This window comes from Arvicanthis niloticus, chromosome 6 (genome assembly GCF_011762505.2).
Source record: "Arvicanthis niloticus isolate mArvNil1 chromosome 6, mArvNil1.pat.X, whole genome shotgun sequence".
Lineage (NCBI taxonomy): Eukaryota > Metazoa > Chordata > Mammalia > Rodentia > Muridae > Arvicanthis > Arvicanthis niloticus.
Genome location: NC_047663.1, coordinates 45,370,354 through 45,385,766, shown reverse-complemented (window position 1 = coordinate 45,385,766; position 15,413 = coordinate 45,370,354). Strand labels below are relative to the sequence as shown.

General features: G+C 50.9%; 1 protein-coding gene across 6 annotated transcripts in view; it reads right to left on the bottom strand.

Annotated features, from left to right (window-relative positions):
- Window positions 1-406: 406 nt before the first annotated feature.
- Abr (ABR activator of RhoGEF and GTPase) overlaps window positions 407-15,413 on the bottom strand; it is a 198,132-nt gene continuing 183,125 nt past the window's right edge. For all 6 annotated transcript variants that reach the window (XM_034504804.2, XM_076936284.1, XM_034504805.1 and 3 more), the window contains 7 exons: window positions 9,009-9,068; window positions 8,660-8,769; window positions 7,624-7,763; window positions 6,657-6,791; window positions 5,770-5,875; window positions 3,344-3,491; window positions 407-2,846 (listed from right to left, as the gene is read on the bottom strand). In XM_034504804.2, the coding sequence (XP_034360695.2) occupies window positions 2,757-2,846; window positions 3,344-3,491; window positions 5,770-5,875; window positions 6,657-6,791; window positions 7,624-7,763; window positions 8,660-8,769; window positions 9,009-9,068 (789 nt within the window). In that variant the 3' untranslated portion in view covers window positions 407-2,756. The remainder of the gene's footprint in view (window positions 2,847-3,343; window positions 3,492-5,769; window positions 5,876-6,656; window positions 6,792-7,623; window positions 7,764-8,659; window positions 8,770-9,008; window positions 9,069-15,413) is intronic.

Here is a 15,413-nt window from a genome sequence, read left to right as displayed (position 1 = left end):
TTGGGTCTCCTAAAGGAGTGCGGGCTCTTGGTGGGGGGCATGCAGGTCTCGGACAAGCAACTTCAACAGAAGGCTGTCATAAGAGACATGCTAATTTTGAGGAAAACATAAGTAGTGGAAGGCCAGTGGGCTACCTCTGTCATCTTTCCCAGGCCTGCTGGTGACCGGGTCAATAGTGAGTATCCCATGAACTGAACTACTGCAGCAATGATTTAGAAATATGTACAGAGAGAAGGCAGCTTTCTCCCTCAACTGCCACAGTCCCCAAAAGTCAGAAGGGAGGTGTAAGGTTAGACAGATAAACAGGTTCCTGGAAACACATCTGGGTGCAGCTGGAAGGATTTAAATATTTAGATTGGTGGTCTTTCCTGGACTACTAAGAACACAAACAACCACACTACAGGGCTGAGTTTTGTGCAAATGTTGAGGCTTTGCAATTTTTTTTTTATTAACATTTCCCTCTCACATGGTTTACATCAATTTATAATAATCTACATAAGTTTAAACAGAACAGAGACAAAAAAAAATATATCCATACCAACTTATTGGGAGTCCCATCCTACCTCGTCAGCAGAGGCTGGCAGCCCTCAGTCGTTGCCCAAGCAAGTACAGGCATACCTGGATTCCTGGACCCTGTCTCCTGGTGCCCTGCTGGCAGTGAGGGGGTTCTGGGCTGCACGGCCCCTGTCTCAGGAGAACCACCAGATACTTCTTGGTGTGCCTCAGTTCAGGTTTGGCACCTGACTCTGTCCACTTTGGGTGAAATTTATAAATAATAGGAACTTTTAGTAGTTCTCAGCTCCAGCTTCCCTGTTACACTGCCTGAGCAAGCTGGGGCTGCAGGAGCTGACGCTGAACAGCCTACACTCCCTGTTCTAAAGAGGCAGGAGGCCAGTTCCAGTCAAGCTTTGATAATTTGTTACTGTCAATCCTTTGGAAGCAAGAATGCCACATACCAGCACCTGAGCGCCAAGACAGTGGCAGATGTGATCTTTACATGCACGGCATTTTCTTTCACCTGTTTGAGACAGCAAGACTCCTTGTTAAACTGCAAATAGGCAGCTGGGAAGTTGGCATTCCTTCCTCCTGCATAAACAACCTGTACCGTTCTGTCAAAGGCAATAGGTATGAACAGGCCCAGAAGAGCCCTACCTAACCTCACCTAGCAAACAACGGCCTGGGGGCCAGCAAACCCTTGTTTAGACTTAGCCCTGAGCACACACGATGAGAGCTGGTCTCCCCAATCCTGAGGGCCAAGAATGACCTCTGCCATATAGAAGATCTAGGAAGCTGTATGGTAGCTCAAGCCCCTGTGACAGGAGCACCTTTCTTTCCCTGCTAATTGCCACAGGCTGGTAGCTCCTACTCAGACTGGAAATGGTGCTTTGGGAGTAAAACTCCTCTTTAGTACCAAGCAGTAGGTCACAGAGCTGGGAATGACACCTGCTGACCCGACGCTCTACAGCCCAAGCAGAGCTCATTCACAAGACAGCCAGCCTACCCCACAATTTCTTGTATACTTGAGATTACCCACAGGCCTGAATTTAGAAGCCAGGGTAGAAGCATTCCAACTGGGTTCTATCTGCTATTCCAAGGCTCTGGAGCACGCATGGCAACGTGGCTGCCCCGTGGCAGTGCTTGGCTGTTGAGAGTGTAAAATCTAAGGCAAAAGTACCACGAGGTATGTGTGGTTCCAGGTTCCAGGACAGAGCCTGTTTTCACCTGGACACCTGATTCAGCCACAGAAGCTGCCCTCCAGGAGGCTGTACACTAGGATAGCCTCTGCGGGTCCTGACAGTGGAAACTGGCTTCCCTTGACTTGCCACTGCTGGCTGCTCCACCCATCTTGTTCCTTCACAGCCTGGTTGCCCACCATACCCTTCAGGTGCAATCCTGACCTCTCTTGATGGCAGGACACTTGTGGGTCATTACACTGAAAGAAAATAGAACACCAGGGGAAAGGAACAGAAAATTCAGCAATAGAAGAAACAGCTGAAGATGCCATACCGGTAGGCAGGAGACAGAACAGACAAACCCCAGAAATGGCAATTCTCAAATAGAACATTCCAGAAATGAGCTCTCCAGCTCTGTGCTGAGGATTAGTGTGTGTCTGTCTCCTTGTTCAACATTTGCACAGACAGCAAGGAAAGCAAATGTCCTTCCACATGTGGAAAGCAAGGAGGCCAAGGGCAGCACGCAGCACGTCAGACAGGCCAGCACTGCCCAGGGCCCCTGCAGAACTTTGCAGTGATGGAGCAAAAGCCCATGCTGCACATGCATGCAGCAGGCTGGGAGGTGGAGAGGGCAGACACTGCAGGGAGGCTGCAATCTGGGAGCAGGGCCAGGAGAGGAGAAGCTGGCAGCAGTTACACAGCGCAAAGTAAAAGTCCTTGGACTGGACTCAGGCAGAAAGTGAGTGTTGGGAGAAATGAAAGAACAAGCAAGCTGTCTGTGCCCACACCAGCTCGGCCACTACCTTTTCTGCAAAGACAAATGTACATAAAACAATTCCTGGACAGCACGGAGCATCAGACACACTCAGGTATGAGGGTAGGAGCTGGGGTGTGGTGAGGCGGGGCTGATCAGCTGGCTTTGTACAAGGTGGCACAAAAGATGCACATGTTCCAGTTCTTGGAGGTGGCTTCCCTTGGACTCTAGAGTGCTAGGCTGGGGAGTTTCTGTTGCAGTCTTTCAAGTCTATGTTGGGCCCTGGCTGGAGGGCTGGCTCTGGCCACCCCCACAGCTGCCACCCCAGGCTACACATCTGTGGAGAAGTACAGTGTGTTCCGCTTCAGTTCTGCGAAGGAAATGGGGGGGTGCTGCAGGTAGTAGAGTAGGACCTGGACCTGTGAGGAAACAGGGAGACTGAAGTTGGGGTTCTCGTGTTCCAGACCCTCCTCACCTGCTAAGCTGAAAAGGAATGATTGCTGGACTACAGCCATGTCACTCCCCAGGCTCACTTTGGCTCCCTCCCCTTTACTGGAAGTCCAGATCCCTTTGCTCATTTACAGCACTAGAGGTGCTGCAGGGTCAAGGGTCAAGGAGCCACCTCTTTGTCAGGGTCAAAAGCTTTCAGCATGGGCCTGAGTGACCCTGAAAGCAACCCCAGGGCTTTCACACATGAGGTCAGTTTCCAGCCCCCAATTTTCTGTCTCTAAGACTGAAGCATTCAGGAAAGAAAGCAGCTAGCACCTGGGACAGGCAACCCTTTTTATCTTGCCTTGAGCAGGGAGGATGCTCTGTAGCCAAGTGCTTGGGCATCCTCTAGACCACTAATATAGCTGCCTAGGAGGGGAGCTGGGGCCTCTGAACTGTCCACAGGCCTACACAGTGCTGGTAGTACCTGGGCCATGACGTCATGGGACCAGATGTCTGCAGCTGATGTGAGATGTGCTTTGCTCTCTACTTCTGAGGGTCTCAGTAACGTGGGGCCAAACACCGTGGCAAGGTTGTGAAGCGACATCTTGTTGATGGGCTCCTTCTCGGCAACCCTGAGAGAAAGGAAAGAGAACAGAGTCACTCCTCAGGAGCCCATCCTCAGGATGGCAGGAAGCTAATGGTACTTGTAGTAGCTCCATCAGGGACATCAAGGTAGAAGTCACCTAGCCTCCCTTCCTATAGGTGGGAAGGACATTAGGCTAAGGGACTGAGGTCCCAGCCTTGTCCCAGTAAATTGCTGTAACATACCCTAGCTCTAAGCTATGTGCCAAGCTGATGGAAAACTGCTAAGCCTAAGGACTAGCAACTACCAATGGCATCCCTCTTGGATTAGATAAAAACCTTACAATAAGATTGAGAACACTACAGTTCTAAGAACTCTTCCTGTAATACTGTATGTTGTCAGCCATTTTGAGGTATCATTATCATCCACTCTGTAGAGGTAAGGAAACAAAATAAGAGAGGTTTAGTGACTTCCCCACAGTCATACAGCATAGGTGCTAGAGCTGGTTTCTGAGTGATGGGAAGTCTCCCCAAGAGCCCAACAGTAGTACAGATATGGGAAGTCAGCAGTGGATAGGGCAGAGCAGGGAGGACCTGCTGCCCAGAGGCAGCTGCTAGCTGAGCCCAGTTATGCAGGCTGTATTGTAGCAGGAGTGGTCTAAACCAAGTCTGGGGGCTGAATTCCCCATTGTCTCTGAAAGGCCTGCTCATGGGCCTGCTCTGACTCGTTCCAGATCTCCCCTCCTATTATGTAATAGACTAGTTTGATATGTCCCCTGAGTGACAGTGGAAGCTGTTGTCTGTGGCTACTGTCGAGGGAGATCACCAAACACACCAAGAAGTTCTGGATCTCCCTCAACTCCATACTAGGAAATGTTTCTGGAGCCTCGATATACACAAACCCTGGATTGGGCCTCTCATCCTGTTCTCCAACATGACTCCCACCCTCTGGGCAGGAGTCACAAATGTGCCTGCTGACTGCTTTGGAAACAGGCAAATGTAGTGCCAGCAACAGCTGCGCAGCTGGCTAGTCCCTACACACACACACACACACACACACACACACACACACACACACACACACACACACACACGGGCCCAGTTCCCAGGATGGAAAAACCTAATGAATTTTCCTTTCCCATTCCTTCTCAGCGTGTCCTCTCACAATGTTCACCAAACTAGTTGGGACTGGTCCTGGCCAAACCAGAGGGAGGAACATTGTCTCATCATGGGAAAAGCAAAGCATCAGCGCCAGCTGTGACTAGGTCTCCACTGGGCCTCCAGAGCCTGGCCTGCCTGAACCACAGCCAGCACCCAGATGAGGGGATGCTGGCCCAAGGTAGCAAGTGGATTTAAGGAACACCAAGTGACCTCCTTTTGACTGGTGTCTGTAGTAAGTCCTGGGCTAAAAAGTGAGTGATGAGGACAGGCTGTTACTAAGTTCAGTACTGAACAGTGATGTCAGCTTAACAGCTCTGCTTTGCCCTGACCATAGGAGGGAAGGTGAGCAGGGTCTTAGTTTAGGAAGATGTGGGTATTAAATACAATTTTACTGCTGAGCCAAGCAAGTCCCTGCTGGGCTTAGGGTCTCAGTTTCCCTGTTTCATAATGTATGGGCTTCAAATTCTTAACTGACTCATAATGAACACACTGGATGATGTAATGACCCAGGACACATCTATACCCAGGAATAAAGTAGTCCTTGGCCTGGAGCACAACCCTGCTGCCCTTTCTGCTTCACTTAAAAAAGGCTATACTGGGCTAGCGTGATGGCTCAGTGGCTAAAGGTCCTTGTTGCCAATTCTGATGCCCTGAGTCCAGCCCTCAGAAGCTGCATAATAGAGTCGACTTCTGCAAATTGTCCTCTGACCTCTACATGCAAAACCACACATACATACACATGCACACAATAAATAAATGTAAACAAAACAAAAACGTTACACCAACTAAATGGCTGCTTTGGGGGTCCATAGATTAAACCCACCTGAGACCCTGTGGTTCACCCCACCATTCTGTGAGGGTCTCCTTATGTTTCCCACCCAAGCTAGTTCTTGATTGTTCAAGCAATCCCCCTGCTTCAGCATCCTGACCACAGGCATGTGCTATGGTACCATGGCCAATTATTTTATGCTGCAATTAGGAGCCAGTTTCCCAACAACAGGGTGTGAGCTCAGGAGGAGGAGAAACAACCGAACTGCTCAGGATGCTGAGGGAGGGGGGGTCAGGAGGGTGGCCTAGCACAGGCCAGTACCCAGGAGGTGGAGCTGAGACAATGGGTCTGGTGGGACAGGCGACTGCTCTGGGCTGGGCCCTGCTTCTCCTTCTTACCTTTTCAAGTGTTCCAGCAGGAAAAGGAAGGTGATGAGGTTGGGGTCGGGCAGGGATCGGAGTAGGTGCATCATGCAGTTCTCCTTGGCAGCAGGGTCTGACAGGGCTGCAGGAGGAGAAAGGGCTAGGGCAGGGCCAGCCTGGGAAGGCCAGAAGCCTGGACCAGAGGGAGGGCCTGACCTGTGTGTGGCCTGTCAACAGTGGGTTCCCCTAGGATGCCCACCATGCCTCATAACATGGCTAGAAGGTAGGCTGAGGGAGCAGCCTCTTCCTTCCCTTCTCGCTGGCCATTACCCCAGTCCACCCGACCCATACTCTATGCTAGTTTAACCCACTAGTCACACATCATTACTGGGATGGGGATGCTTTCTGTCCCAACAGCTCTGAAGCTGGTGACTAGAATGAACGACCTCCCCTAGGCTTCGAATTCTCAAGAGGGTCTTAAGTCTTATCTGCCTCAGGAGAAGGGAACACTGTGCTAGGCCTGGAAGTGGCCCCTGTAGGTGGTCATAGGAGCTCCACTGGCTAGTACCTAGCAATGAAGAGAGCCAGTCTGTGGGGCTCAGAACAGCTGTCCCCAGTATACTACAGCTTAAACCAGCTTCCTCTCTAGCCCTAGGCCCTGCTAGCTCAGGGCCTGTGTTTCCAGGAAGCAGATCAGTGTGTAAGGGAGAGTCACAAAAGGGACACATGGGCAGAGAGAGGGACGGGTAAAATAGGGCCCAGCTTCAGCAGGTGGCACCTCATTCTCAGGTCCTTCAGTCGCAAGGACGGAGACTACTCTGGACAAGCCACTGGCAGGAATGCCTGGGGCATTTCCTTCTGCTTTTTATTTTACCAGTCTAGGAGACTTTGCCCAACCACCCTCAGGACCGCAGAAGCCTCACCAATGCCCTCCATGAAGGCTGGGTAAAGTCGGTCTGTAAGGAGGGGCTCAGGCAGCTCCCGAAAGTAGAGCTTGAGGGTGCCAGCAATGGCATTGATGTCCATGTCGCTCAGCATCAGTAGGATGTCCTTGTTATCTGTACAGGAGGGAGCATGGTCACAGGCCACACTGATCTCCGAGACATCTCAGTGGCAGCCCTCAGTACTGTCTTAGTCTCTTAGATCTGTCCCTCAAACCTCTACCCACTTTACTCCCCCTAGGAAGGTAGGGCATAGATGGTGCCTACAAGCTCTACGATATGTCAATGCAGCTGTTATCTGTGGGAAAAGGCAGCAAGGGACAGGCTGGGGTCTATCTGCCATGACTTCTCAGAAGAGAGAAGGGACATAACTAGTCGCTCAGAGTATCAGAGCTATATCCACACCACACAGCACACACCTAATCACATGTTCTGGGGAGCCATGTACCATCATGCTCTTGGCCCCTAGCCTATCCTTACCCTACCTGGACTCATGACTGCCTGCCTAGTTCAGGCATCCTGAGCATTGGATATACTACCAGTGCCCAACCCAGCCCGATGGAAAAGAAACTGAGGGCCAGGGTCCACCACAGAAGAGACCTGCCACGTGATAACAGGGCCTGAAGACAGTAGGGAGGAAGGAGCCTGTGCCAGCAATATATACTCTGGAGTCAAAAGGTCTCAATTTAAGTTCAGGTACAAAAACATACAAGCTGGGTAACCCAGAACAAGTGACCTGACCTCTCTGAACGCCATCCTTATTGTAGCAGTGGTTAAGAAACGTGAGTGAGGGAGACTTAAGTGACAAGACCCAGAACATGTAACTTGCCAGGGGACTCAAAAACAGCCTCCTTCGTGTCACAACAAACTACAGGGCATTGGCCAAGACTTCTCTGCTCTCCACCAGCTGCTCAGGTACCAACCCTACCCACTGGGACTCCCTACTCACTGGCATCAAAGACAGCCTTCAGGGCCTGGATGTCCGTGGCCACCCCTGATATCCTGTAGATGCCAACCTCCTCGATGCCCCTCTTCTCCACCTCTTCTATGCACTGCCGGACGATGTAGGGCACCTTGGAGCGCTCCCGCCTGCAGGACACGGGTGCAGAGAACATGGAGGGAGTGTCTCACACTGGCTGCACCCTCTAGCTCCTCTACAGGATACCTCAGCCTTGGTCAGCTTTAGCCCCTTGGTGTCAGGAGTCGAGGCAAGGAAGGACCAGGGAAGAGGCTATCCTGTTCCTTAAAGCCTGCTTGCTGAGGTACAGCATGGGTGGGAGAAGGCTCAAAGACTGGGCAAAGGACATCCCACTGGATTAAAATGCTTATGAGTGGGGTAACAACTTCGGTAACAACTCAGAGATCCTGGGACCAAGCCCTGGTGATGCAATAAATAAAAATGCTCACAGGGAGACTGAAGAGCGAGTCTGCATGACCAGGGTAGGGCAGGACCTGGGACCAAAGAGCCCAAAGGGGCAGGGTGACCTAAAAGGGTGTGGGCCTTTCCCAGCCAGCCACCCTCCGATGCTAGCTTACTGCTGCAAAGCCCGAACGTGGGCCCACAGTCACTGTCACTTCTTGTTTACTGCAGGAAACAGACCTCTGGCTTCCCCTGGGACTGTCCACCATTTCCATGTTGACCTGCTTCTTTCTTTCTTTTCTTTTCTTTTTTTTTTTTTTTAAGACAGGGTTTTTCTGTGTAGTCCTGGCTGTCCTGATACTCACTCTGTAGACCAGGCTGGCCTCGAACTCAGAAATCCACCTGCCTCTGCCTCCCAAGTGCTGGGATTAAAGGCGTGCACCACCACTGCCTGGCTGACCTGCTTATTTCTAAAGTATCCTGGGAGCCATTCCTGGTCTCCAAACTGGCTGCCTGTGGTACTGACTGATTAAGCTGCTGGCATGGGCAGGGAGCAAGGAATGAGAGGTGGAAAGTGGCTGGCACCTATGTACTGAAGCTATTTGGTCTCCAAGATAGCACCTACTTGGTCACCACGTTGATCTTCACTCCGAAGACGCCTGTCTGCTTTTTGGATGGGGTCCTCTTCAGGCTCATGTCACGGCTGGTAAATTTCATGGAGAATTCCACTTTGATCTGGTCAGGGGGTTGAGTAGGTACAAATCCCCCAGGGAATGAGTATCACCAAACACAAGGTCTCTCTCCCCAAGACTGCACACAGGGCTACCCCAATCTGGCAGGGCTCCATGCGCACCTGCGGCTGGGATGGGGAAGGATGTGGCCAAAGAGAGAACACTGGTCTGAGGGAGGCACAGGCAGCCTAGCACCCAGGGGAAGATGGCAGGAGGAATGGCATGTGGTTCAGATGTCCTTACCCCATTCATTTCAATCACATCTGTATGCCAGTTCTTGCTTTCTACTGTCTGTGGATCCAGCTGCAGAAAGAGAGAGAGAGAGAGAGAGAGAGAGAGAGAGAGAGAGAGAGAGAGAGAGTCAGAGGCCAGCTTTTCCTGTGGGTCAGCAATCACTTACAAGAAAGGTAAAAAATCAGAAAGGCAGAGGCCTAGATGCTCATCCTGAAATCAACCTGTTAAAAAGTAGCTTCAGCCACAGCTCCCATTCCCTAGGGAAGGATTCCTGGTTCCCTAAAGAGGAGGGACACCTCCAGTGAGACTGTGTCCCTCATACTGTGCTGGCTGCTGACTACCACATAGTCAGATGAGCCTTGTCCCCTAATTTTACAGACACAACAACTGCACACAAGTAAGCACCATGCACAGCACACACTTGGAGAAGGGGGAGGGGCACACCAGAGCTTCCTGATTTCCTTGAGGGCCTCTAGCCCTTGGCACCTACTAGACAGAAGAATGAGACACTCAAAACATGCTGTGCCCACATCACCGATGTACCCCAGCCAACCCCCAACCCCAGCACATTTTAAAGTCAACATCTCAACATTTCTATGGCAAGTTTAAGTAGCTGTAAAGATCATTTCTAGAATAATGTAAATATTGACATTGTAAAGTGGTGACATCATTCTTTAAGTATATGCAGTGGAATCTAATTACCATAGTGATTCAACACCCACCATCATCCACTTAAACACAAGAGTGAGCTCATCTTTTGAAGTGACAAGGCCCATCTGACAATGTGGTGGTCAGGAGCCAGCACAGAGTGACAGGCACAGTGTCTCACAGAAGGTGCCCCTCTCCTTGATCAGAGCCGATTCAACTCTCCCTTGCCACCTTGATCCTCAGCAAGTCTCTGAACCTTCAGGGACACATGTGCCTCTAACCAGACTACTGTCCTCACAGAAAAAAAGCTGCATGTGGGTGAGCCCAGGTGTTTCCTGTGCCTGTCACATCTGATGGGGTCTGGGGTTATACCTGGCTGGCTCTGGGCCTGCATCCAGTCTACAGAGACTCAAACCCTGTGTTCAGCAGTCACTTCCTTGTCACAGAGGAGGAATGGAATTGAGAATATAAAGAAAATGTAGCATAGGGAGAACCAAGCACATACACACATCTTCCCTGGGCAGAGCCCCTGCCTACAGGATGGCCTCCAACAAAGACAGCCACCAGTGTGACTGCTGCCTAGGCCCTCTCATTCAGAAGGCTTGAGGCTGAGGATTCTACTTCATCTTGACAGAAGCCCCAACTTTGTTTTCTGAACCTCCCTTCTCTCTCCACATTTGTCCCCAAATCCTGACCTACAGCACAGCCTGCCTGTTCACAGGTCCTTAACTGCATCTAGACTGCTCAGTCTTAGAGACAGGGCCTCTGTCTGCTCTGGTTCTTCCTCCCTGACTGCCTCCAAGGTGCCCACGCAGAGGTGACCCACACAATAGAGGGATCTCAAGTGCCCTTCCTCAGCCGACTGAAACAGATACATCCCGGTTTTGGAGATTTTTTAGATAGGGTCTATGCCACTCTGTCACCCTGGAACTCTCAATCCTCCTGCCTCAGCCTCTGAGTGCTGGGATTTCAGATGTACATAATCATGCCTAGCTTATGACCAATCCTTTCAAAAGTAAGTCTTTCTAGGTACCAGCGAAGCCTCAGTCTGTTTCATAGTCCTTACACCTAGCCAGACTCACCTTACATCCCTATCTTAGCACCCTATAACCTCGCACTTCTTCTTGAGAGACCCAGTGGTTCCCGACTCCTGGAGTGTCATCTGAACAGAGCCTGGTTTGGAAATGTTAGGGATTAGTAGTCAGACTGGCCTGAGTCTCCTGTTCTATCTCCTGATTTTGGGTGGATTACTGACAAGCCTTGGCTTACTCACGGGGCTGCCTGACAGTTTGAGCATTCTGTTTAAGTCTGACACTTTGACAAACCCTTTGTATACACATCTCAGTTAATCAACATAATCCACCAGTGTTATTTAAGCCTTCGTAGCTCTCCCCATTCTAAAGATGAGGACACAGAGACTTAAACAGTGCAAGGAATCTGTGCAGTGCCCAGACCTAGGGAATGTGCACTGGGTGTAGTCACATCTCCCGGACTTACTCTCTTTACTAAATCCGTAGGATACTATGTAATGCATCTAACCTGGCACCTGCGCTTTAGAGTGGTGGTTGCTGGCCTGTGATTCACTCAGAAAAGAGACACCAGGTTTCTTGGTGTGGAGTCTGTCTGGCTGCTTCTAACACAAACTTACTGTTTGCTCTATTTTCTACCCATAAGTCTGTTTCCCTGGGAGCTTTTAAAACAGGTAGAGCCACTGCTAGTGCTAGGTTTCATTCTAGCTCCCTCTTCCAGAAAGACCTCATAGAGAACCACAGGTCTCAGTACCCTCTATGGTCCACCCTGTCTACCACCTGCTGGGTGCCCCTTGCTGTGTGTTCACATGCTCCAGCCTTTCTCAGGACAGCTATGGGTAAGATGCTCTTCTTGTTTTCTGTGGGTTCCCAACACTGCCATGTCTTTGGTTCCTGCCACAGGTGCCCCTAGTATCCACTTAAAAAGACCTGCCCAGCTTCTCAGTGCCCTGACGATGATGCTCAGATTCCCAGGAGGCCAGCAGCCTTGAGAAACCAAGTCTATTTCAGGATGTCATTTAAATACAGAGAAGGGAGGGTGGGGAGCCAAGAGGGACATGGCACATTTTCCAGAGAAACGATGCTGCCTGAGTTGCTGTGACTATTTATAACCCCTGGGAACTGTGGACTCTGCTATTTCCTGATTAGATTAGTGCTCAGGGTGCAGGAGCCAGCCTCTGGGATGTCAGTCAAGAGGGGACAACCTCCCAGAAGACAGGTGCTATCTGTGGGTCTTGGGAACAGGCATTGAGTGAAAGGTATCAGACCATCTGAAGGAGAAGGGCAGATGGGGCTTGTGAAGGGCTGGATGGGGAAGAACCACAGGTAACATACCTTCAGTGAGGCTCCTCCAGGGTGGGGCTCAGGGAAGAGAGAAACAGGTCCCAAAACACCTTAGAGGGAGTTATTAAGCAGTGGTCAAACACTGACAAACAGCAAATCAGCCTTCTATGTTTAGCTTTAGGCCCATCGTGGACATGTATTCTGCCCTCTCCCTAAAAAAAGTGGAGGCCTTCGGATTACTGTCCAAGAGTGCACCACGCTATGAGCCACATAACAAAGAGCTCTGCTAGAATCCCCGTTAGCCGTCACTCTTTTAGACCAAAGTGACCCCATATTTAGGACAGGAAGCACCAACATGGTCATATAAGGGGAAGGCTCCAAGCACAGAGAGGGACACTCAGTGTGAGTTTTGGGAACATTCTTAGGTGTGGAAGTCCTTCCTCCCCAGGCCCAGCTTTCACCAGCCCAGGCAGGTAACCCATCACTTCTCTGCCACTTCCCTGTGCCTTGCATTTAGGTGACACTAAGCAAGTGTGGACTACTCTTGTCACTGGCGTCTCTTTCTATTCTATCTCAGCTGACAAAGCCATTTTCAAGCCTGCGTCCTCCTGACTGCTGGGCCACATTCTACTATGACACATGTCCTCTACCAGACAGCTAGCCCTTCAGAGTTCTGGGAACGACGACTGCTGTTGCTTCAGCTTCTGGACAAACCCTCATGTGGACTGTTTAATCTTCACTAAGAGGCCTGCCTAGGAGCAGCTGGGGACAAACAGAAAATCAAAACCAGCTACCTCTGGTCTCAGGGGAGAGAGAGACAGAGGTAAGAGCAGTCTTCAGCAGGCAGTGCCCTGGAACATAACCAGTGGCTCAGTGGATGACGCATACCCCCATGACAATGTTCAGCAGGGCTCCAGGCCCCCACCTCTGAAAGTAAACCCCCTTTCTTAGGATACCCCCCTCTACCATTGCCCCAGCACTGGAGAGCAGAGGTTGTGAGGAGCTCAGCCCCCTGCACAAGCCCCTGACCTTCTGCCCCTGCCATGGCTCCTACCAGCCTACCATTCCTAGTCTACTCTGCCTTTGGCCTGCTGAGACCGAGACCCACCATTGCCCTTTTCTGGAAAGGAACAGACTCTCCTCAAAGTCTACAGCTTGTTTTAGAGATTTATAAAAGTGAAATGTTCTTTAATAAGGGCAGTAAATCCAGCATGCTAAAGCTGCTGTGCTAAGAGGCAGCACAGGAGCATCACATGACTCAAGAGCCTCAATACAACAGACTGCTGTCAGGTACCAAACAAAAGGGAGCCTGGAGTCTGGATGTTTCTGGAGCTTCTTGACCCAGTTAGGTACCATGTGTGCTGTAGGTATGATTCCTATGAGTCTGATACCAAGGGCCATAGTGGTGGTCTTGGGCTGCTTTACCTTGTCTTCCCAAGTAGTCACGGGCTTAGGGCTGGATCCTCTGGGAAAGTAAGCCAGCCTGTCATTGGGACATACCACAGGCGTGAGAGGCACAGCAGGGCAGGCAGTCTGAAAGAGATCTGCCAAGAGACTGCCTCGCCTTCCTGCAGCAGGGCACTTAAGATTCTGTCAACGTGGCTGCTGAGCTCAGGGAAGGGCAGAGGAACAGATCTCCATCCTGCCTTCCAGCTCAGCAACTGGGTCAGAAAAGACTAGGGTCAGGCTCAGGAAATTGTCACCTCATCTTTCCAGTGGCCTGGCAGCCTCACTGTAAAGCCCAGCCAGTTCTGACTTTCTAGCCCTCTGCCCCTGGAACAGGTACAGCAGGGCCAGCCAGGCTGCCCTGAAGGTGCTCTGTGGCCGCAGTTTGCCCCTCTCCTCCCAAACCAGCCACAGATGGGCTAGGCTGACTCCCTATTCTAAGACACCCGGGTGAGGCCCCTTTGCCTCTGCTCCCTTCCCCTCCCCCTCTCAAGAACTCTCAAGTTCCCAAGGCCCACATATGGAAGGGGTTTAGCAGCTCTGAATGAGGCTTTTATTGAAGCCAGGTTAGCTTCTTAGTCCCTCAGCAACCTGCCTTTTCTAGCACTCCATCCAGGGCCTCAACCTATTCTGTGTAGACCACACTCCTGGGCTCTGGCTGGGCATGGCTGTGTAGACCACACTCCTGGGCTCTGGCTGGGCATGGCTGAACTTTAAGGAGAGACAAACAAAATCAAGACTGGACTGCCTCTGGCCTTCATCTCTTCCCCAGCCCTGCAGCTCTGCCAAGGCCTTCCCTACTCACAGCCAGCCTGAGGATTTTACCATAGGGCCAAGCTGCGAGTGAAAAGCAAGTATTTTACTCTGCCCTTGCCCAGGGCCATGCTGGGGTCAGCGGGGCAGCAAGAACAGGGGCAACAGCCTGGTCTGGAGATGGTCAAGGCCAAAGCAACAGAGGCAGACATCAGCTGCCTGAGGCAGTAGGCACTACAGGATCCTTCCATGCTGGCTGCTGTTGGAATGTGAAGGGTCTGGAAGACCACCATGGGCTCAAAGGCCTTGACTTGCAATGGTTTGATAAGAATTATAAAATCCTTTTCTGAAACTGACTTTACCTCCCACCCTGGCCAGGAAGACTTTCTAGGTACAGATCCCACTGCTAGTGAAAATGGGGACACTGGCAATTTACTGTGTAGCTCCAAGCAGACTCACCCCCAAGCCTCACATCTGTTCTGAGTCTCATGTCCACACGTTATCAACAGCATCCCTGTATTCTTTGAGACACAGCATACTGGGCCAGGCGGCACACCCTATCCACAAGGCAGCTGGGTAGAAACCTTGTGCCTCCACAAGTTCCTATCTAGGCTATCCACTGACCACACAACCCTGACAACTGGACTTCTGAGAAACAGCCTCGGGGCCTGAACAAGTGTTGGGTTTCCTCCTTAGAGGCCACATAAGGCAGCTGGTAGAGTGAGAGCCTATATATAGGGGCCAAGCTGTTTAGATTTAAGAACTAGCTCCTCTGCTAAGAAGCGTATAACATCACCTGGGTCATTCTCTAAGCCTCCATTCCCTTGTATATAAAATGGCATGGATAACACAAGCAATCAGCTCACAGACTGATGCCCGGTACCCAGGTCATGCTCAAGACACATCGACACAATTAAACTGCTCTAAGGCTCTAGTGGCTTCTTTCTTGATGCTGACAAGTACTTATGCCTTCAACTTTGTCCTCTCCACTCTGCATGGCCTTCTGCTTTTGAACATACCTCTCCTAGAGCTTCTCTCACTAGGCGCCTTGTCTGGACTTCACTGTGCCCAGATCTTTTGTGGTCAAACTCATGAAAGTTCATCATTTAAATTATCTAGCTGGGAGTAGTGGTTCATGCCTTTAATCCCAGCACTTGGGAGGCAGAGTTAGGTAGATCTCTTGAGTTTGAAGCCAGACTGGTCTACAAAGCGAGTCTCAGGACTGCCAGGGCTGTTACACAGAAACCCTGTCTTA